General features: G+C 40.6%; 3 protein-coding genes and 1 long non-coding RNA gene across 4 annotated transcripts; 3 read left to right on the top strand and 1 right to left on the bottom strand.

Moving 5' to 3' along the window:
* Positions 1-12,268: 12,268 nt before the first annotated feature.
* On the bottom strand, positions 12,269-15,043 carry LOC122071378. The gene is made up of 3 exons (XR_006138164.1): positions 14,734-15,043; positions 13,657-13,731; positions 12,269-12,504 (listed from the first exon to the last, which is right to left on the bottom strand). It is a non-coding gene; the product is annotated as an uncharacterized LOC122071378 (long non-coding RNA).
* Positions 15,044-19,141: 4,098 nt separating this feature from the next.
* Positions 19,142-19,969, top strand: LOC122071389 (peroxiredoxin-2F, mitochondrial-like). The gene has a single exon (XM_042635735.1). The coding sequence runs from the start codon at positions 19,258-19,260 to the stop codon at positions 19,768-19,770; it is 513 nt and encodes a 170-aa protein (XP_042491669.1). The 5' UTR covers positions 19,142-19,257; the 3' UTR covers positions 19,771-19,969.
* Positions 19,970-20,528: 559 nt separating this feature from the next.
* On the top strand, positions 20,529-21,284 carry LOC122071369 (peroxiredoxin-2F, mitochondrial-like). Its single transcript, XM_042635706.1, has one exon. It carries the CDS (start codon positions 20,529-20,531, stop codon positions 21,039-21,041), a length of 513 nt encoding a protein of 170 aa, XP_042491640.1. The 3' UTR covers positions 21,042-21,284.
* Positions 21,285-22,976: 1,692 nt separating this feature from the next.
* LOC122071366 lies at positions 22,977-23,315 on the top strand. Its single transcript, XM_042635703.1, has one exon. It carries the CDS (start codon positions 22,977-22,979, stop codon positions 23,313-23,315), a length of 339 nt encoding a protein of 112 aa, XP_042491637.1.
* The last annotated feature ends 456 nt before the right edge of the window (positions 23,316-23,771 follow it).

Here is a 23,771-nt window from a genome sequence, read left to right as displayed (position 1 = left end):
CACCTCTCGACTCATGAGGCACCTCCTCAAGGATGTCCTCGTCCACAAAATCATCCTTCCCACCTTGAGGAACATAGTCCTCATCGTCTTCACTAGACTCCTCCATGGGAACATCCTCCCTAGGGGTAGCCCTCCTATCCCTACCTCTCTGAGCTCCTGCTCTCTAAGGTACATCCATAAGAGTGTGGAGACCCATCCTCAATAGATTTTTCCTGTCAAACTTATCTGCTGGCAACTTCCCCTCCTCACCACTCAGGTCCAACCCAAAGAACTCAAAAATCCTGGTGAGGATCTTGCCATATGGAAATCCTCCATCCTCGGGGTGAGAAGTATGGTGCTCCATGGTCTTGAGGATGATGTAAGGCAAGCATAAGTGCTCGCCACCCCCCTCTAAAGCCTTATAAATGCAGAAGGCTAAGAAGGCCACCATGAAGCCCAGCTGGTTCCGATGACCTCCTCTGGGGAGCAAGTTGAACTGGACCAAACGGGCAAACACACGAACCTCTGGGAAAAATGATGTCTCAGAATCCGGACGCTCCCTCCTGCCATAGATGGTCTCATAGATGTGGTCCAGTGTCTCCAAACTCATGAAAGGGCCCATGGGCTTACTCTTGGGAGGACTGTAGAAACGGTGCCCAGCTGAAGAAATACCCAAAATACTAGCCAGGGTGTCCACGGTCAGCTAAATGTCCACCCCCTTCACCATACTAATTATCGTATACTCTCCGTACTGGCAGGAAACCTCTAGGTTACAGTAGAATCTATGAACCAGTTGCTCGTAGCATGGATGGTCTATGTGGAGGATAGACTGCCAACCCAATGTGGTGAACCTCTCCTGAAGTTGAACCTTGTGGAAGTCATCAACTACCACAGTCTTCTCCATCATTACAGACCTCTTTAGGAAGGCCTGCCAGTTGGTTGCTGCCTCTGAACAGCGGAAGAGTTCCTCGTCATAGTCGGAAGGATCAATAGGGGCAGGTCCGGGTCACCCTGTGCGGGGGGCTGGAGAACTAGTCCCCATACTCTTTCGTTTGGAAGCGGTGGTCTTACGCCGAGTAGAAGAGGATGCTCATTCCTTGCCCTTGCAAGAAGACATCCTGGCAAGAAAAGAGGAAAGAAGGGTGAGTAAGGAAAAAAGGAATAACAAAGGGAATAAATAGATGGGTGAGCAATAAGAGGAAGCCCCAAAACCCAATTCTCACAAAACAGAAAATGTGACAAGCGAGGAATGATAGGGAGTCTATGGATGAAATGCATGGTAAGTGACAAAACAGAAATCATGGAAAAATAGAATGTGACAAGTGAGGAATGATGAAAAGTCTATGAATGAAATGCCTGGCTAGTGACAAGACAGAGATTATGGCAAAACAGCAATGTGACAGAAAGGGCATATATAGCATGGCAAGTAAAGAATGATAGAAAAATCCCAATTCTCATTGTGCAAGTTCAATCTAAGGAAAAAAATGAAAAGACTCACAATAGAGTAAAGCTTGAAGCTACAGGTCTAAGATTGAAATGCCATCGTAGTGCAATCAAGAATATGCAAAAACATCTACTAATATGCTATTGAGGTCCACAAATATGAAAGGATGTAAAGAGAATCAAAGAGACCCAACACAAAAAGATGGATTTTCATGGGAAGAAATGGGATATCAAACATACGGGACTTTCTATGATCTCTACAGCATGTCAAGTACAAATCAAATATAAGGCATTGCATTTGAGTTATTAATTGGGAAGAAAAGAGCAGAGATTGAAGAAATCCCCAAATTTGAGAAAACTAGGGCACGGTTGGGGTTTTCTCTCAAAAATTGAGAAGTAAATCATAAAACTAGAAATAAATCATGAAGGAAACATCACATTTACATGAAATCACTGTTCTATAGAAGGAAACACGGAAAAGAATTGAGATTTAAGACTACTCATGAGTTCTACCCCCAAAGTACATGTTCTGAGAAGAAAATGAGGAAGAAAATTACTTGTGAGTAGAGGAGTTGAATCTTCCCAAAACCGCCAGATCGTTGAGTGAGATCACGAGTGGAAGCGTCAAGGAGCTCTCAAAAATCGCCTGAGAGAGAGAGAGAGAGAGAGTGAGGAAGAAATGTGCGAATAAAGGAAGAACAGGGGCTTAAAAGCCCTGTTCGAAATTTTCGCTCGGGTAGGACCGGCGAGCCGACCGGCAGGCCAACCTGCCAGTCGGTGTCAACCCATCGGTTGAAGATTTGGACCGGTGGGATGATCGGCGGCCCAACCTGCCCACCGGTGGCAGCCCGCCGGTTAAGAGAACTTGAAAAAAAAAATATATATATATATAATAATAATAAAAAGAGAAAGGTAGGGGTATTATTATTTTTATAATAACATACCTGAAAAAAAAGGGGGTGTGTGGATAGCACCATATGGTCGAGTGGGACCATCATCCGACTTGTTGAAGCACTAGCACCATAATTTCGGGATTAATCTATGACTAGTTGCAAAGCCTTCATACACTATAATACCCTGTGCGTTGGCATATGATTATGTACCGATATCAATTCTAAGGTTTGTAACCAATGTGGTGTATGATATGTTTCAGGTACAGGGATAAGATGGTACGTACTAGATTCGGTAGCAATGCACGAGGTACCTCACGTGGTCCTCATCCGGTCGGTCGACCACTGAATCCCAGAAGGTCCCGCTCTGTGGGACAAACCTCACTTCCACAACCTCCAGAGACCTTTGGTCAGGGTGGGGCATAAGGGGACCCACCTATGACTGCACTTCCGGACCCTCCACCGGTTATTACTCTGGGGGATGTTGCTACCATAATCCAGCAGTCACAACAGGCTTTCCAGCAACAAATGCTTCAGCAACAGCAAGCATTTATGGCTACTATACAGCAACAATTGGACCTTTCTCAAACAGGTCAACCTCCCCGGATACTTACTCCACAGGACCCGCCTGTAGGGTCTGGTACTAGGCCACAAGTGGGAGGTACCCCTCCAATCCCGCCATTCAGTGTTCTTTCGTATGTGGTGCCCCCTCCATACCCTTACTATCTAGCTTATGCTCCCAATTACCCGCTGACGAATAATATGTCAAAGGTAATGGAGTCATTCAAGAGAAACTTGCCACCTATATTCTCTAAGGTGGGGAGTGATCCTTTGGAGCCGGACCAGTGGATCCAAGAGCTGGAGAAAATATTTGAGGTGATTGAGTGCACTGATGCACAGAAACTCATTTGTGCGGGGTTGCAACTCAAGGAGGCCAACTCTTGGTGGCAAGCCTCTAAGCCCATATTGTTGGCCGTACATCCGGAACCCACCTGGGAACAGTTCAAGGAGTTGTTCTTGGACAATCATTACCCACGTAGCTTCAAAGACCGCAAGGAGAAGAAATTTATGGCCTTAACTCAAGGAGGTAAGACTATCCTTGAGTATCAGTAGCAGTTTGAGAGCTTGTTCCATTTTGCCCCTAGGCATATGAGGACAGCTGAAGAAAAGGCTGCAAGATTTCTGAAGGGCCTAAAGGCATCCATTGGGTCTGTACTTGAGGTCTTAGACTTGATAGACTATGACCAGATTGTGCAGAAGGCCAAGACTATGGAAGATAAGCAGAAGGGAGAACAGTCCCTCACACTTGGACTGTGGAAGAGAACAAATCCATTTCCGGATATGGGCAATTCCTCCAAGGCATACCGTGGGTTGTACAGTTCTGGGCCTACATACAGGCAGTCCTATAGGCCATCTGGCAACCCTCCTTGACCAGTTGGTGGTTCGGGCTCTACATCTTTTTGCCCGAACACTAGTGCGGTACCTACAGTTCCGAGGCCGCCCCGAGCTCCATCTTCAACAGGTCAAGTGCAGAGGGGCCCCACCCCAGTTTCAACATCTCAGATCCGTTGCTTTAACTGCCATTCCTATGGGTAATATACTAAAGACTATCGGGTCAGACCAGCCTTGCCCTCCAGTCAACCCTCAGCGTACCAACCTCCCTTAACTCGGGGAAATCAACCGCAGGGAAGGATGTATGCCCTATCAGCTGAGGAAGCTGAGGCCAGCACAGAAGTCGTAGTAGGTACATTTTAAATTTAAGAATTTTCTTATGTTAAATATTGATGACCTGCTGAAATTATATGCATTGTTACACTAGGTGTCCTACGTATCTCAGGCATACCAGCCTATGTTTTATTCAATTCAGGAGCTACACATTCATTCGTATCTAAGAGATTTGCTGAGAAACTTCGTATGCCACCTAGGACCCTAGATCATGGGATGATTGTTAGTATGCCTACTGGTAAAGTTACACAGTTGAAGGAGGTGTATGGGTCGTGCCCAGTATAAATCAGTGGGAAGAAATTGAATGCACAACTCATTAAGTTCAATATGCAGAATTTCGATGTTATACTGGGGATTGGTTGTCGGCTTATCGAGCTAATGTGATGTCTGCTGAAAAGCTTATTGGGGTGACAGATGACGAAGGAAGAGAATTGGTATACCGAGCAGATAAAATGAAACGGGTGAGAAAGGTCCTCGTCTCCACCCTTCAAGCAGTAAAATTATTGGAGAGTGGATGTCAGGGCTACTTAGCATCGGTACTTGATGTTGATGCAAGGATTACACCTCTAGAAGAGGTAAAGGTGGTTAAAGAGTTTCTTGACATCTTTCCAGATGATCTGATGCATTTACCGCTTGATAGAGAGTTGGAGTTTGCCATAGACTTGGTTCCTGGAGCAGCTCTAGTGTCTAAAGCCCCATACCGGATGGCACCAGCCGAACTGAAGGAGTTGCAGATGCAGTTGCAAGAATTGTTGGAGAAGGGGTTTATTCGGCCAAGTTTTTCACCTTGGGGTGCCCTAGTATTGTTTGTCAAGAAGAAGGATGGCAGCTTGCATATGTGCATTAATTACCGGGAATTGAATAAGCTACCCATTAAGAACCGGTACCCATTGCCACGCATTGATGATTTATTTGACCAACTGCAGGGTGCCAAGGTATTTTCAAAGATAGACCTTCGATCAGGCTATTATCAGCTCAAGATAAAGAGTGGCGACATGCCCAAAACAGCATTTAGGACTCGGTATGGTCACTATAAGTTCCTAGTGTTATCTTTTGGGTTAACCAATGCACCGGCAGCATTCATGGATTTAATGAATTGAGTATTTCACGATGTGCTCGATAAATGGGTAATTATTTTTATTGATGACATCTTCATCTACTCCAAGACAGAAGAGGAGCACACTCAACATTTGAGAATGGTGTTATAGAGGTTGAGAGAACAACAATTGTTTACCAAATACAGCAAATGTGAATTCTGGCTTAAGCAAGTTGGATTCCTGGGGCACGTAGTGTCTAAGGCCGGAATCAAGGTGGATCCTGATAAGGTGAAAGCAGTAGTAGAGTGGGAAAGCCCTAAGAATGTCACTGAAAGTAGAAGCTTCTTGGGTTTGGCTGGATACTACCGGCGCTTCATTGAGAATTTTGCTCGGATCTCAGCACCAATGACTAAGTTGACAAAAAAGGGTGTGAAGTTTGATTGGGTAGAGGAATGCGAGAAGAGTTTTCAGGAGTTAAAGAAGAGGTTGGTGTCGGCCCCTATGTTGACCATCCCTGAAGGCACAGGTGGAATGACAGTCTACACTGATGCTTCCAAAGTTGGGTTGGATTATATTCTCATGCAACGCGGAAAGGTGATAGCGTATGCTTCCCGACAACTAAAGGAGTATGAGAAGAACTACCCCACTCATGACTTGGAACTAGCCGCAGTCATTTTTGCCCTTAAGATTTGGCGACATTACTTGTATGGGGAGAAGTGCGAGATATACAGTGATCACAAAAGCCTTAAGTACTTTTTCACCCAGAAGGATCTGAACATGAGGCAGAGGAGATGGCTTGAGCTCATGAAGGATTATAACTGCGACATTCAGTATCATCCCGGAAAGGCTAATGTAGTGGCAGATGCATTGAGTCGGAAGGCACAGACTGTGTCACTCTCACACTTAGCAGTCAGCCCACCACTTGTACATGAGGCGACGCTAATGGATGAAGCTCTCTTATATGAAGGAGCAACCTTAGAGTTTGAACATCAACCAAAAAACCTTAAATGGTTGACTGTATCCTTGGCGCCTCTATAGGTGCATCCGACTATTAGGCAAGAGGTAATAATGAAACAACCTTTGGATCCTGAATTACAGCGGATCAGAGTTAAGGTTCAAGATCGAACAATAAACAACCCAAATTTTGTTTTAGCCAGTGATGGAGCATTGATGTTTCGAGGCAGATTGTGTGTACCCGATGATTTGGATATACAAGACAAGATAGTGCAAGAAGCACATAGCTCCGAGTACTCACTCCACCCAGGAAGTACAAAGATGTATAAAGACCTCAAACAAAATTACTGATGGCCAAGCATGAAAGTCACAATAGCTCTATATATAGCGACTTGTCTTACATACCAGAAAGTAAAAGCTGAGAGGCATCGACCTTGTGGTACTCTTTAGCCACTCCCAGTACCAGACTGGAAGTGGGATAGGATTACAATGGACTTCGTCACCGGACTACCATGTACACCTAACGGGATGGACGCGATATGGGTGATCGTTGATCGACTTACTAAGACTGCTCATTTCATTCCCATCAAGACCAAGTTCTCTATGGCCAAATTAGCACAACTTTATATGGATAACATAGTGTGCTTGCATGGAGTGCCAGTGAGCATTGTGTCAGATAGGGACCTAAGATTCACTTCCAGATTTTGGAAAAGCTTCCAGCATGCCTTAGGATCACAATTGAATTTGAGTACTGCTTTTCACCCACAGACTGATGGTCAGTCGGAGCGAACCATACAGATATTAGAAGACATGCTTAGGGCATGTGCAATGGAAATGAGTGGTAGTTGGGAAGAATATATACGCCTTATGGAGTTTGCCTATAACAACAGTTACCAAGCTACAATTGGGATGGCTCCGTATGAGGCATTATATGGTAGGAGGTGCAGAACTCCTCTGTATTAGAATGAGGTTGGTGAACGCCGAATGTTAGGACCTGAAATGATACAGATGACTTGTGACAAGGTTGATGTTATTCGAGAACAGATTAAAGCAGCTCAGTCTCGTCAAAAGAGCTATGTAGACAACCGCAGAAAAGACATTGAATTTCAGTCAAGAGAAAAGGTGTTTCTCATGATCTCTCCTACTAAAGGGTTGCAAAGATTTCACAACAAGGGGAAGTTGAGCCCAAGATACATTGGCCCATTTGAGATCTTAGCCCGGGTTGGCTCAGTAGCCTATATGCTTGCTTTGCCACCTTCACTCGGGGATGTTCAAAATGTATTTCATGTATCCATGCTAAAGATATACGTTCATGATCCATCTCATGTATTACCCATGGAACCAGAATATCTAGAAGCTGATATGACCTATACAAAGCAGCCAGCTGAAGTTTTGGACCGAAAGGTGAAAACCCTTCGCAACCGCTCCATTTCCTATGTAAAGGTGCGATGGGCAAATCATTCACTTGAAGAAGCATCTTGGGAGAAAGAGGATGAAATCCAAGCCAAGTACCCTCATCTTTTTGAACAACCAGGTACACCAATTTCGAGGACGAAATTTTCAGAAAGGGGGGCTAAATGTAATACCCTACTTCTTAAACCCAGTCTGATTACATGGTTGACCCGATTTAACCATGCAGGACCCAAACCGGAGAGGGTTAAGGCGAGTTCCTTATGGACCATGATGGCAAGGGTGACTTTGAACACCGACTGGCCAGACAAGTCCGAGTCAGTGCCAGAGGAGATGGGTGTACCCAAGCCGTGTACATGCACATATCATAAGGCCATGTACGGATAAAGCAGGTATGTAGCCGTATCTTAAAGCGTATACGTATAATATACCTTATGTCGAGAGTCGAATTCTATCAAAATCCTACTTGTTGGCCAATTTTTGGCCCTTAGGTGGGCGGTCACAGGTGGGCGCATCCGCCCACCTAAGTGACCCACCCATGAGGTTACAAGATGTCTTAAAAGGTATAAATAGATATCATTATGCTTTTCCTTTTTCTCATTTATGACACTCGGGCGTTTGGTGAGAAGAGTAAAGAGGAGAGAGAAAAGAATGGAAAGAAGAGGAAAAGGGAAGGAAGAGGAAGAAGAAATAGATTTCAGCGGCACCGAGGTTTGATATTCCCATTCCAATGCCGGAAGAGTGATCTCCAATATGAGATCTACGTTTAGAGGTGAGAAAATGCTAGGTTCCTTAAACTTTCACCATACCCAAATGAAACCCTTGATTTGGGTAGAGTTTCTTGAGGTCTCGTAAATCCCCCTTGAGATGATGAATCTAAGGTTTAATAGATGGTTATGTGTTGATTTTGAAGGATTTGAAGGAATGTTTCCACGGTTGGAGGAGCATTGGTGATTTGAAGTGATTTTGGGGTCTTTGAACGAGTTTTTAGGCAAAGAAGGTAACATGGCTTCCATTCCTTAAATCTAACCTAGATCTAGGTTAGAACCATCTTATGAGACCTTGAATGTGTAGAGAATGGGTTTGGAAAAGCCCCATTTGATTCCCCCAAGGTTGAAAAAAGTTTAGGGAAAAATGTTATTTTCCCGCCAAGACCAGTGGGCCAAACCGGTGGGCCAAATGGCCCGCCTGAGGGAACCCGCCTGAGAGGGCAGGCCCTCGAGGCCAATCGGCAGGTCCAACCGGTGGGCCAACCTACCCATCGATCCTAGTAAGGCCCTCGAGGCCAACTGACAGGCCCAATCGGTGGGTTGATCGACAAGCCGACCTGCCCGTTGATCAGAACCGGTGGGTCTGACTGGTGGGTCAAGACAGGTGGGCTGTCCGACCCACCCGAGAGGCTCCCAACGTGATCTTTACGTCTGAATGGACCCAAGACGGACGTGCGACTTTCTTTTAGGATTCTAAACATGATTTTGTTACCAAATCTTGTTAGTTTGGAGCCCAAAGTGGCGAAATGCTAACTCTACTCACTCATGATAGATTCACCAAATCTTACGCTTCTCACACCAGATCTCACCCGTACCAGGCCTGAGTCTTTGTACACTACAGGTAAGTGGGGAGAGGACATTTGGCCTTGTTTCAAGGCTTTTTTGGCATTCATATAATTGTATCTAGACTAGCCATGTCATCATGCAAATGTTATGTAGCTTAGCCATCCTCATATTTTATGCCATGTGTGCTGTGTTTATTTCTTAATGCCAAATAATGATATGCTTATGTGATGAATGTTGACATCATTGTGCGTGATGAATGTTGACATAATTGTGCATGATGCATTAATTTCTATCATGCCGTAGTAAGCTTGGAAACGAGTGCATTGGTGGCCCGTGGAATGAAACGCGGTAGCACTATGCAATCGTACTATGTCATATAGGAGCATGCGGTTTAGGATTATCATCTTCCTGTGCTACGGCCCTTCCCAACAGGGGTTGAGGTGTTGGGTTACCATTTGGGGGGAAGCAGTGGTCGCGGTTGTCGGGTCACTGTGGCGGTTAGACATACGCCTGGCTGGTCATTAGGACAGTCAGCAACCTCAGTGGTATATTCAAGAGGGCCAATCATACTGCTTTTAAATTGCTGGAGTCAACACCTTTAATTTCTATCATTTACTTTATGTTGAGAGCCGATGGTCGGCATGTTTTACTTTTTCGAGTACTCACGGTGGGCCTTCTCCGATAGCCCTATGGGCGTATCGCAAGATGGAGTTCACGGCTCGTACCCGGAGTATACGCGCACTATAGTTGTAGTAGCACTAAACCAAGGACTTAGTAATGTTGTTTAGGTGGATGTGATTAAAAATGAATTGCATAGCATATAGTGCATATGATTGTGATTTGTTGTATGGACTGTTGTGTGGTCCTTCTTTTCACTTACTGAGCTAGTGAGCTCATCCCACGTGTGCACCTCTTTTAGATGATTTTGCAAGTCATCAACCTGAAGAGCATGGGTCGGGCCCCACAGTTGAATTCCCTAAAGAGGATTGGTGGGTCCTCGAGGAATTAGAGCATGGCATGGGTTGCTCGTACGAGGGCTGTGCTGCGGCACCGCAGTTTTGATATCGAGCTGAGCTTTATTTTTGATATGGAGCTGAGCTTTACTTCTGATACTGAGCTGAGCTTTACTTTTGATACCGAGCTGAGCTTTACCTTTTGATATCGAGCTGAGCTTTACTTTTTGATACCGAGCTGAGTTCTACTTCCGAGCTGAGTTGTACCCCTTATGTTTTTTATGATCCCTTTTCTGTACTTGATTTGTAAATTGTATTCGTTTGTATAAATATCATGCCTGCGGGCCCACATGTACTTAACTATGTATTATAATATGGGTATCAAGTATAATGGGAATATTTACAGGTAAATTAAGTCTTCCGCTGAACTGATGAACACTTTCTTAGTTGTGTGTATGCTGTAGTGGGATACTGTATCAGATGATCCTGGCAGGTTTGGGTTAACCGGTGTTAACCCGGTCAGCGGTCCGGTTCTGTGTGAACAGGGTGTGACATGAGGTGAGTTCCAAATTAAGAAATATGCTAATGCCTAGAATTGATAAAGGGTAATAAAGGTTCAAGTGTGGGGGTCCCTTGTAAGAGAAATTATCTTTGCTCCAGATCGGTATAGGCCTTACCTTTAGCCAAGGTTGGGATTTGTTTATTCTAAATTTTGGGTGTATATTCATAGTAAACACCTACGAGACACAGCTCAACCACTAGGGGTGACCTGGGGGTTTAAAGGCTTGTTGCAAATGCTAAGTACAATCGTGATTCCTACGAAAGTGAGTTAGGTTTTTTTTGTTTTTATTCTTTTTCTTTTTGTTTTGCTCAAGGACTAGCAACGTCTAAGTGTGGGTGAATTTTGATGAGCACATTTATGTGTGAAATCTAGTTTAGTATAATATGCATTTTACATATTTAGAATGGAGCTACCTTGGGTTTTACTCTCTTTTTGCAAGTTTTATATTTCCAAGGCCTTAAGAGTTATCGGGCGTTATATCTCCAATTTTACACTTAAAGAGGTCCTATTTCTTTTCATGATTGTGAAGAGAACAAAATTTTGTGCAAGATGGACATATTCAATTGCAAGTACACATTCGTTTGGTCAACTATACAAGTGATTATTCTTTTCGGGCCAGAAAAAAAATAATGGATCAGAACTGAACCGAGATGTAGAACCAACCCATCTACAGTTGTCCCAAGGGTACAAGGAACATTTCAAATGCCAACAAGGATCGATGGACCACATCCTTAAGTGATTAAAGATTCATTTTTTATAACAACAACTACCTAGCGTAGTTAGTGAGTTGTGGTGTGCAAAATCCCTTGCTTATTAGGAAGTCTCAAGTTCGAACCTCTTAGCTGCCATTTTGTTGAGATTTTTATTTTATAAGATTTTTGCTCTCCTACTCATCACTGAAAGGAGGTCGGCCAAAGGGTTTCTTACGCAAGAGGAGAGTGAAATAAGGAAATAAAGAGAAAAATAGAAAAAAATAAGAAAATAAGAAAGAAAAAAAAAAGAAAAAAATAATTAAAAAAATCGTCCAAGATACTGCCCACATCTGAAGAAGAGAGAGAAAAAAATAAAAACAAAAAGGAAGCAAAATCGTTGGAGATTCCCTATTTCCTACAATTCTCTATCTTCTCTCTCCTTCACCTCATCAACAAGATAAAAATATATATATATATATATATATATATATTTTAGAAGCTAAAATCTTTAGCTTCCCTCCCCATTCTCTATATAATAGAATTAACACAAGGGGAGGAGACACTTCATTCTTCTTCTAGGGTTTTTTTTTAGTTGCTCTATCTCTTTCTCTTGCTCTAGTTCTAGATATATGCTTTAAACACTTTTATAAGTTCTTTTTATTCAATTAATGCAAGCACTTTTGTTTTTATTCAGTCTTTTATAAAACAAAAAATTATCAGAAAGGAATGTAATTTTTCTCACTCATATTAGGGACGAGATCAGCCATGATGCTGACTCTAGACCGAGGTATAGGTTCGATTAATTTTCGGTTTCTCTCCTCTACTGATGGCAATGCCGAAGGTGGAGGTTAAAAATCCACTCCCTATGTTTTTTTTTTCTGTAATTTTTTTCCTTTCTTAATGAAATTCTCATCCTTTTAGCAAAAAAAAAAAAAATTTAGTAATTTCAAATGAATGGCAAAGAAATTGTAACACATCACACCCAGCCCTCCATATGGCACAGATATAAGGAGCTGAAATTTCTAATCCAGTCAGCCAACCAACACCCAGGGTCCGGATGCAAGTAATAACTAAACCCACAACTAATACAACCGTAAAATAAGAGTATATGTAAAATTCCAGATAAAGGTCATGACATATGTGTGGTGATCAGCTACAATGATAACTTTATTTATTACAGTCCCACTAATAATTTTCCCATAGGTTACAACAAATTACATAATACTACTTACATTTAATTTACACTATAATGTACAAAGTATCAAAAGTCATTATCTATTCACTTCTGCTTCAGCTTCAATACCTATGGAGGATTAAGGGTTGGGGGGTGAGCACGGGTATGCTCAGTGAGGGGTGGGGGTAGGCAAGCACACATAAACAAATAATGCAAGCACAGGAAAATAAATAATGCAAGCACAAGCTGATGAATAATACAAGCACAAGCTGATGAAGAATGCCATGCATACTCAAGCAAACCAGAACAAATGAAATAATGCATGCTCAACCATTCGTATGATCCTCATGATTCAGTTTTATTATGCATTACCTAGCATCAATTACTAAGTCCAAGGTATTTGTGCTATATTGCAACATAGTGCGTATCACTCGTCCCCGCAATTCCATCGGTCACCCCGTAAACCCCTAATGAGTAATCCCAATCCTACAGCCTCGGGCCCGACAATCCCATCGGTCACCCGAGTTGCAAAATAGTAACGGTCCCGGTAATCCCATTGGTCACCCGCACTACATCACCCCCTGGGATTAGCCAGTACTAACCCCTACTGGCAAGGATGTAACACCAGGGTTTGTGAATCCTAATCATACATTCTACATGCATCCGATCATACATCAGTGGCCATCACTGTAATACTGACCTCTGAATCCATGGTTGGCCAAGCCATGCCTCAGACTGTTGATATTACAATCATGTTCATACATCAGTGGACGTCACTGTAATACCGACCTCTAAATCCACGGTTGGCCAAGCCGTACCTCAGATTATCAATGTTACAATCATTACCATCCATCACACATCGCACATCCTCTGACCTCTAGGCCACGGTACCGAAAATGCACCTCGGCCACACCGTGCCCTAGACCGTGAGAGTCACAATCATAACTATGCTATTGACCTCTGGGTCCATGGTACCGAAAACACACCTCAGGCACACTGCGCCCTAGACCGTCAATATCATAATTACAACCATGAATCTTATCCATATAACCACATTTGATATTCACAACACACAATCACATAATCACAATGGCTTACCTCACTTGCCTCTGCAATCCAGAAACCTGTCCACAATCTTACCAATCCATATTTACAAGATAACAGATACTAATAGCAATAACATGCCTAGCAGCAACATAACAAATCATACATACACATAATTCATGCAAAAATAGAAAATAAGGTAAAACACTCCGTAAAATAAAGTCAAGCACCCCTCACCTGAAGTTTCATATCTGAAATTCTTCACCAATGTCCTAGCCTCGCGTTTCCTCAACAACTGTAGTTATAAGATTCCTAATCAACAAGGTACATATACATATGGGTTAATCATCAATGTAATTATCCCTAAAATAATCTCCCTAAATTCATTAAAGCCTATGTTTAGGTTCAGCCATAACTGAATTCTCCCTATTCAGTTAAGTGGGCATCTATCAAACCCACACAGCCATTTTGCTCATCTTTGGGTTACTGGGTTGATCCTAAAAGTTTCCAACTTCTATCTATCTACTCGGATATGTTAAGATGGTTTTTACCACCAAAAATTACTTGCATTGGTGTAGTAGGGGTAAATTGATCATTTTCCTCCTATATTTTCTCTCTCTTCTTTGCTATCCTTTTCTTTTCTTTGACCAAGTCAAACTTCATGGTTATAACTTGTTCGGAGTATTTAAATTAATTTGGAATGGTTAGGTTTGATCAATTACAAACTAAAGAACTCAAAAATTCCATTATGTCAGGCTCTTACAGGCAGGCCTGTCAACCTTGAACTCTCCAGCCGGTTGGACTGGCAGAATTGATTTTTTTGCAGTTCTGTAGGCCAATCTTGATGACAGAATTATTTTAACAAATTCTACTTCTGAAAACATGTTTATACTGCCTATTTACATCAAATAGAACTATTTTCCTATCCAAATTGAATTCCTATACTTCATATTAACTTCAAAATCCCTTACGTAGCCCAGATTTTGTTTCTTAGAGAAGAACAGCTGGGTATTTTCTGTTCTAGGTGAAATTATCACCATGCATGTGAAATTCCCACCTTGCATGAGTGTTTCCCACCTTCAATTTCATGTTAATTTACTGAAATTGGGAAAACCCCATGGATTTGGATTTCTTAGAACAGTAATTTGGGGAATCGGTTCTCATTTTGGGTCCAAATTTAGGAAATCCAACTGTGGAGAGCTATTCTAACTTCCACAAGCAATTTTCCACCTTAGATTTCATCTTTACCATGTCCCTATACCAACCGATTGTTACCCTAGCTGAAATTTACAAGTTAGAGTTCAGATTTCCAACCTTTTTGTTGTACTCTCTTGTTGCATGCAGCTCAATCAGCCATTCTTTTCTCCAATTCTTCAGCTGAACAAGACTAAGGCAGCACCTTCTTGAAGTGGAGAGTACATAACACTTGCATGCACTCTCATTCAGCCGCATCCATGGCTGAACAGCAGCAGCCGAAGTAGTGTACAGCAGCAGGAAGGCTGCTGCATAACTCCTTTCTCTCTTCTTCTTCTTCTTTCTCCTTCTTTTCTTTTCTTCTTTCTCATTTTCCTATCCTCCTCCCCTCCCATTTTGTTTTCTGTTCACAGCAATGAGAAGAGAGGAAATAACAGTCTTTCTTCTCCTTTTGTAGGCTAATGGATTAGGGTGCGTTTGGTTGGGTAGTTTTCACAAAGTTTCATCCTAGTCATTTAAAATTTAATTACTTAAAATAGAAAATGCATTTTGATATAATCCCACCTACATAAGTACTTCTAAACACTTCCTTACTCATAGTAAAAAGTGGGTGAAAAACCCCTTTCAATTGGTGGGGCCCACAGAGGAAAATTGTAAATTCTGGGCATTCTGTTACCACGACAGGTAGGCCTATTAGCCAGAACCTTCTCCAGCCGGTTTTGCCTTCTCCAGCCTGTTGTTGTCCATCTTCTACCCAAAATTTACTCACTTTATGTGAGACCCTTTTATCATTATGGGAACTCCTAAGCCCCCTTCAAGACCTTCATTTGGATTCTCAATTCAATCTCTCTCTCCTACTCCACTAATTTATAGTTTATTTCCATCAAATACCCTTTTTCATAAAATTCCATCTCTAGGACGGGGGGTTATGAAATCAGGGTGTTACAGAAATGGTCTATGTTGAAGGTTGAATCATGATCCTCTCAATCTACCCTTAATTTACACACGAAAAACCAAGAGATAGAGTAGAGTAGTCTCTGAAAATGAAGTCCAGAGGGTACTCTCCGATGCTCAACTCAAAAATCACTTCAACTGATAGTACTGTTCGGGTTGCAAAGAAACAAAGAGAATCTAGCTAGTAAAATATATGTCCAAACTTACTTCAGTATTGCCATTATATATATATATATATATATATATAAATATAGGTCAAGGATGTCGTTCCCTCCTCATGGGAAAAACTTTTTAATCGAATGCCATGTGGCCACATGAGGGAGCGTACCCACGTGAAGGTTCGTCACCTATAGTTGCCTAAGGATTACTTGGGGGGCCACATCCCAACTGTCCGATAGTGCCGTAAATTTCTTCAAGCTTACTTCGTTTGCAGTTACTCAAGAGGGGACCAAGCTCCAACTTAAGGATGTGAATTTGAAACTCAAATTGTTTATCAAAATTGAATTGAGCCGTTTGCACTAAAGTCGTGAAGTCGTGAAATCGTCCTAGCAGGTTAACTAAATTGTTCGATTCGGTTTTAACCATTTATCCCGTCGATTTCAAACTATTCAGCACCGTGAAAATCGAAACTGTTTATACCGTTAAATAGAACTATTTAAATCATGTAACGACTAATGACTAAATAGAATAAGTGAAATTTAAGCGATAGAATCGATAGATGCTAGATATCTTTAGAAACCCTAAAATGGGAAAAGATTAGGGTACTCAATTAGAGACAGCAAAGGGCACAAGCTGCAGCTCGCCGCAAGGCCCTCTTCTTTATCTTCCTTGTGCTCTCCATTGGTCACCGAACCCATCTTCGATTGTGATTTTCACCTCCTCTTTGGATGCCCCTGGCAGTTCAAATTGCAATTTATTCCCAGAACTGTAGACAGTGAAGAACAAAAGAAGCTTGAGAAACAAAAAACGAAAAAAGAAATAAAGAATTTCGCATTTTAGATCGTTGTTAGTTAATTTGTTATGCCTTTTATTTTAGATTGAAGCTCTTATCAATAAAGGCAAATTTTAATAAACATGCGAATAAACTATCAAACTGGTTGGAAATTGTCTGGCAACCATTGGGACTAAACCACGATCTAATCATGTAGAACCATGATATCGACACCATTTAAAAACGGTGAAATCAGAATCGTTTATTAAACATTCTAGTTTCAATAAGTGTAACCATTTAACAAATGGTTCGGTTTTAATTTCAGCAAAAAAAAGTGTGAACCGAATCTAACAGAACTATATACACTGGAACAGAATCGATTAACTCCCTTACTCCAACTTTGGACAGTGATGTTTAACCTATCTGGAGACTTGGGTCACTTTCATGCCACATGGTTTTCATCCAATGACAGGGTGATTCCAGGAATATACTTGAAGTCAATAATGTACCCTCACATATATTGGCATCTTCTTTTGTTACTTTCAGTTGTTATTTTTCTTTCATTGAATTTTCAAAGATTTATTTTTTCTATAGCATCCATGTGGCAAAAAGAGCTGTCATTGACTCCTCTTACCTCTTGGGGGCCACTCACACAGGAGTGTTTAGTGCTCTTCACAGCTTATGGTGAAAGTTGAATGGTCCTCATTCAACCCCAGTATGATTTGGTCTATGCGGTTGTGGGGTTAATATAGACTTGCGAGACTAGTCAAGCTGAAAGAAAAAAAAAAAAAAAAAAAACTGTCAATGTAAAAATGATTTCTCATACCCAAATAGTGTAGGAATAAATTCTGTGGCAAGTTGAAATAAACTTCTATAGGTAAAGGTTATGGTTGCCTTAAGATTACTTGGGACCACATCCCAATTGTCCGATAGTGACGTCCAACTTCTTTGAAAGCGTACTTTGTCTATGATTACTCAAGTGGGGACCATGGCCCAACTATCCAACAATGACTTTTTACCCTCTTTGGAGATTCAAGTCACTTTCATGCTACGTGGCTTCCATTCAATGACGGGGTGATTCCAGGAATATCAGTTTGGATTTGCCAAATGCCTAATTTAAACTCAAAGTAAAATATATATGCGAGCATATATTAGCATATTTACTTTTACTTTCAATTGTATTTTTCTTCTTTCATTGAATTTTCAAAGCGTTATTTTGTTTATGGCATCCATGTTGCAAAAGAATTGTCGATGTAGGAATGACTTCTCATACTTAAATGGTGTAGGAATAACTTCTATGTGGTATCTTAAAATAATCCCACAAAAGAAGTGGTATGTTAAAATAAACTTCTGTAGGTGAAGGATGGTCACCTATGGTTGCTTTAAGGTTACTTGGGGGGACCACATCCCAATTGTTCAATAGTGACATTCAACTCTCCAAGCGCTTACTTCGTCTGTGGTTACTCAAGAAGGGGCCATAGTCTAGCTATCCGATAATGACATTTAACCTCTTCAGAGATTAAAGTCACTTTCATGCCACGTGACTTCCATCCAATGACGGGATGATTCCAGGCATATCAGTTCAGATTTGCCAAATGCTTAATTTTAAATTCGAAGTAAGAATATATACCCTCGCATATATTGGCACATTCCATTTTGCTTTCAATCGTTTTTTTTTTTTTTTTCATTCATTCAATTTTCAAAGCATTATTTTGTTTATGGCCTTGATGTGGCAAAAGGATTGTTGATATAGGAATGATTTCTCATACTTAAATGGTATAGGAATAACTTCTATGTGGTATATCAAAATAATCTCCATAAAAAAGTGGAATGTTAAAATAAACTTCTATAGGTGAAGGATCGTCACCAATGGTTGCCTTTAAGGTTACTTGGGGGGACCACATCCCAATTGTATATTATAATAATCCCATAAAAAAAAAAAAGTGGTATGTAAAATAAACTTCTATAGGTGAAGGTTTGTCACCTATGGTTGCCTTAAGGTTACTTGGGGGAAGCACATCCCAATTGTTCGATAGTGACATTCAACTTATTCAAAAGCTTACTTCGTCTATGGTTACCCAAGAGGGACCACGATCCAATTGTCCGACAATGATGTTTAACCTCTTTGGAGATTCAGGCCACTTTCATGCCGCATGGCTTCCATCCAATAACAAGATGATTTTAGGAATATCAGTTTGGATTTGTCAAATGCCTAATTTTAAACTCGAAACTAATAATATATCCTCACCCATATTCCTTTTTTACTTTCAATTATCTTTTTTCTCTCATTGAGTTTCAAAACTTTGGTTTCTTTAGCATCCATGTGGCAAAAAGGACTGTCGATGTTGGAATGGCTTCTCATACTTAAATGGTGTAAAAATAACTTCTATGTGGTATGTTGAAATTTGACCCAACCCAACCCAACCCATGGGTTGTATATTCCATTGAAATGACCAAGTCCAAGATTGAACTAAACTTCTGGCGATGAAGTCTTTGTTGGGCAGTTGAAAGCACCTCTGTTAAGAACTTACCCAAGTGACACTCGTGAAAGAAAAAGAGAACAAGAGAATAGGTGACGCATGGCACGCGATCTGATAGGGTAATAGGTACTTAAAAACACAATATTAGGAGAGGCGAGTTAGACCTCCCCCTTTATTTATTTTTATGATCATGGCGTCCCCTTACAACTATAAAGGAAACCTTTGAGAAAGAAGCCAAAGCAATCAGAACTTCACAAACTCATTCTGTAAAGAAGAAAAATGGCTTCAGTTGGAACTGATATCATTGCAGCATATCCTCATCTCACCCTTCAGGAGGCCAGAACCTGGGATGAAGGCCTTTCCTCTAACTTCTCCACAACTCCATTGAAGGATATCTTCAAGGATAAGAAGGTAGTCATCTTTGGGCTTCCAGGAGCTTTTACTGGAGTTTGCTCAAAAGCCCATGTCCCCAGTTACAAGAACAACATCGACAATTTCAAAGCCAAAGGGATTGATACAATTATCTGTGTGTCTATTAATGACCCATATGTCATGAATGGATGGGGAGAGAAGCTTGAAGCTAAGGGACCTATTGAGTTCTATGGAGACTTTGACGGGAGTTTCCATAAGAGCTTGGGCTTGAGTGTTGATCTTACTTCTAGCTTGATGGGAGTTCGTTCACAAAGATGGTCAGCCTATATAGTTGATGGGAAGGTTCAGGTTCTGAACGTAGAGAAGGTACCCTCTGATTTCCAGGTTTCGGGTGGAGATGTAATCTTGGGTCATATCTGATATATTTTGCTTTATCTGGTCTGGTTCGGTTCATGGTTCGCATGAAACTTTTGGGCCAGATCAGACTATTGCCATTTGGTCGGGATTTTCCTATGGTTGGTAATAGGTTTCCTTAAATATGAAATTTGGTTCGCGTCTTGTGTGTGACAAAATAAAAATTTACTGAAAATAAAATTTTCCTCTTGTTTTTTGAGTTTCACTATATTTTTTTCTTTATGTGGTTTAATGATTTGTAATTTTTGTTTTTTCTGTTGGTTTGTGTCTAAAATAATATGTTTAATATATATATATATATATATATTTGGCTAACAATGGGTATCTAAGCCTTTAGTTTAACTAGTCCTACGGATCAATAATGATTCTACAAACGCATTGATCATGTTATAGTGGGATTAAATAAAAATCATTCAACTTTCACTGAAAATAATGAAAAGTACTAAGTACTTCGTATGAGTGACCCAAAAAAGTAAAAAGTTGAATTCAAAATCACACGCTTTCTGAGACGAAGACCTCTTTACCGACTTGATTACCCCCAACAATTTTGATACACGTGGTATATGGTAACAATATATGGCAATGATCCATAAGCTAAAACTCATGCAACACAAGATTCAAACACCTAGCAAACCAATGAAACGTGTCAGATGACTCTGACCTAAACTCATGCAATTCAACACCTCATCACTAAAACAATGGGCAAAGTGTTCCTCTATATATACAATTTGCAGAAGACCCTCAGAGCAAGATAAGGAATTAAGATGGCCTCGGTGGGAGCTGATATCCTCAAGGTAGCTTCTCACGTCTCACTTCCAAAGTCTAGGACTTGGGACGAAGGCCTTTCTACCAACTTCTCAACTACACCACTCAAAGAAATCTTCAAAGGCAAGAAGGTTGTGATCTTTGGGCTCCCAGGAGCCTTCACTGGTGTTTGCTCGAAGGCCCATGTTCCAAGTTACAAGAACAACATAGATAAGTTTAAAGCCAAAGGTGTTGATTCAGTGATATGTGTCTCTGTTAATGATCCTTATGTCATGAATGGATGGGCTGAGCATCTAGGAGCCAAAGATGCTATAGAGTTCTATGGTGATTTTGATGGTAGCTTTCATAAGAGTTTGGGGTTGGAGAAGGATCTTACAGAAGCTCTGCTTGGGCTTCGTTCACAGAGGTGGTCTGGTTATGTGGTTGATGGGAAGTTTCAAGTTCTGAACGTGGAGAAGGACCCGAATGATTTCAAGGTCTCTGGTGGGGACGTGATTTCAGACCAGATTTGATCATGGAATTCGGGTCAGGTTGGGTTGGGTTGGATATCCACACTTAAGGTTTTTGATTCTTGTAATAGATGTCTCTTGACTAGCTGCAGTAGAGAATGTCTGTCTTGAATGGAGTACTAATTTCTACCCAAAAAAAAAAAGTACGGGTTCTTAGGTGGTGTGGCTGTAGTTTGACCATGCTTCGTCAGAAGCTATGTTTCAAAACTTTAAAGTACATGTTGTCCACTCTTTTTCTTTACCCCCACCCCCACTCCTAACAAAAATAAAATAAGATAAATTTAAAGTACATTTTGCCCACTCTTTTTCTTCCACCCCTAATAAAAATAAAATAAAATAAAGCCTCCCCAATCAAACAGGGAAAAATAGAAGATTTTGGTAGAATTATTTATTTATTTATTTGTAATGAAAATAATTAAATCTACCAAAATCTACTTAGATGAATGAATGTTTTTATGCATTATTTTTTGGTTGATTTTAACTGTCCAATTTCCTGGAGAAGGAAATGCTTCGATTGGTTAAAAGTGATGCGAAGACACTGCGTTTGTCATTCACCGTTCTTATATGAAATAAAAATTTCAATGGATATACCCTTTTGTGGACTTTCATTGGCCGCCACTAGCGTAGCCAATTCAAGCAGCAATATAACAATCTGACGGGGTATGCCATTGGTATGTTTTAGAAGGGTAGTAGTCTCACATTTTAGAGAATGTCAATTATAGGAATACTCTCCTGTTTAATATCAATTTGTTTAGAAAATATCAGTAAGAATATCAGTATTATAGGAACACGTTCTGTTTAATACTAAATTATGTTTAGATTCCTGTCATGTCAATTATAGGAATACTCTCCTGTTTAATATCAATTTGTTTAGAAAATATCAGTAAGAATATCAGTATTATAGGAACACGTTCTGTTTAATACTAAATTATGTTTAGATTCCTGTCATTAGTCTCTGTTAAGTGATGTTATAAAATGACTCTTTAGCCTTTATGATTAATAGATTAATATGTAATTCATTTTTATTATTTCAAAAATACCCCTCTTTCTTACTGTATTCTCTCATTTCATTTTCCTCTTCTTTCCTTCTCTCCATACCTACGAGTTCAGCTCCATTCGTCCCGGCTGAGTTCAGCTTCAATTGGTTTGGTTTCGATGTACACGATTTGGTTTCGGTTTTGTTCACATTTATCTGGTTTGAAATCAAAATCGTATTATTTTGTACTTTTTGAAACTACAACCGTTTAGTTAATGGTTTTGGTTTTGCGATTTTTAAATGGTGTCGGTTTCACAATTTTAAACGTTTTGATCGCAGTTTATTTCATACGGTTTTTAAACGATTAGTAATCGATTTGCTAGTTTATTTGCATGCTTACAAAAATTTTCTTTTGTTGATAAACGCTTCAATCTTGTATCAAATTAAATGAGGCATTGAACAAGCAAGGATTTAACTATAAAACAACATAATAGGAGTAAATTATTGAATAGACTGTTGGATAGCCTATCCTTAATTCTTCCCTAAATTAAATCATTAAGTTTTGTTAAAACAACTAAATATTTAATTGTTATATGTTCTTTCCTAAATTAAATTAATCATTATATGATTAATCAGATTGATTTTGATGGTTTAAACGGTTCAATTTTTACGGTGTCAATTCGGTTTGAAACCAATAGGTTATTGGTTAAAACTGACTCAATCCATTTAAATAATCGGTCTTAAACTTGAAACCAAAATCGAACCATTTACTAAACGGTTTTGCGGTCTTGAGTTGGTTTTGATAAACGGTTTCAGTTCCAAATTCACATCCTTAAGTACTGCTACTTCCATCGCGGTGAGTACTACTCCTTCCATCGCCGGCAGAAGTGCTCCATCGCTCGCTGCCATCTTAGGTCTCCTAATCGTGCTTGACGTCCCTCTAAGCGACTGTGATTGTGGAGATGGGTTCATGCTTCTCCTCAAACGTCACTTGTACCTCCGATCCATCCACGGCCAAAGTCATCTCTGCTATTGGCAATCTCCGTGAGTATCCCCTACCCTTGACAGTATCCCAAGTCCTCCAAATCGAGACCTCTTCGTGGCTCCTCTCCAATTTCGGTTCCCCCTTATTAGACGACTACACTCCCGCTCTCGATTCCTATGAAGAACTTCAGGCAGGTCAGATCTATTTCCTCCTTCCCACCACTCATCTACACTATCGCCTCCTTGGTCCTGACATGGCCGCCCTCGCTGTGAAAGTTAGTACGGTGCTCTCCCAGGAAAAACGTTTGACGGAATAAGAAGATACAGATATCTCCGGTTTTGGAACTCAACAACAAGAACCAGAGATTCGAGATTAATGGTGGGTTTGATGGATATTATGAGCATGATGGGTTTCAGACTTCCAGAATCAGGGTTTCAAGATCTGATGGTAACATTAGGAAATTGCAGAGAAATTCTTCCCGACAAACCAAGTTCGCTATTTCATCGTTTCCAAATAAGGTTGAGCACCATTTCAAATTCATTTTTCTATTTATAACACTCTATGGATCGTGGAGCCCCGACCACTCTTAGCAACAACGCGTTTAAATGCGGTTGCCCTTTTTGTATGTTTAAAACGTGTTTCTCCGTATGCTATTATACAATGAGGGAAAAAAGGAGAATGGTTAGAAAATCCGTTTAAAACACGTTTTAAATAGACCTTTTAAACGCGTACCCGTATTTTAAGGGTAAAATTGGAATTTTTCATATTCATT

Source organism: Macadamia integrifolia, unplaced genomic scaffold (assembly GCF_013358625.1).
Source record: "Macadamia integrifolia cultivar HAES 741 unplaced genomic scaffold, SCU_Mint_v3 scaffold_216A, whole genome shotgun sequence".
Taxonomy (NCBI): Eukaryota; Viridiplantae; Streptophyta; class Magnoliopsida; order Proteales; family Proteaceae; genus Macadamia; species Macadamia integrifolia.
Note: the sequence above shows the minus strand (reverse complement) of the source record. Positions and strands in the feature narration are given on the sequence as shown.

Excerpts from the sequence above, each read along its gene's own strand:
- LOC122071369 (XM_042635706.1), top strand. The coding sequence starts at position 20,529 with ATGGCCTCGGTGGGAGCTGATATCCTCAAGGTAGCTTCTCACGTCTCA.
- LOC122071389 (XM_042635735.1), top strand. The coding sequence starts at position 19,258 with ATGGCTTCAGTTGGAACTGATATCATTGCAGCATATCCTCATCTCACC.
- LOC122071366 (XM_042635703.1), top strand. The coding sequence starts at position 22,977 with ATGGGTTCATGCTTCTCCTCAAACGTCACTTGTACCTCCGATCCATCC.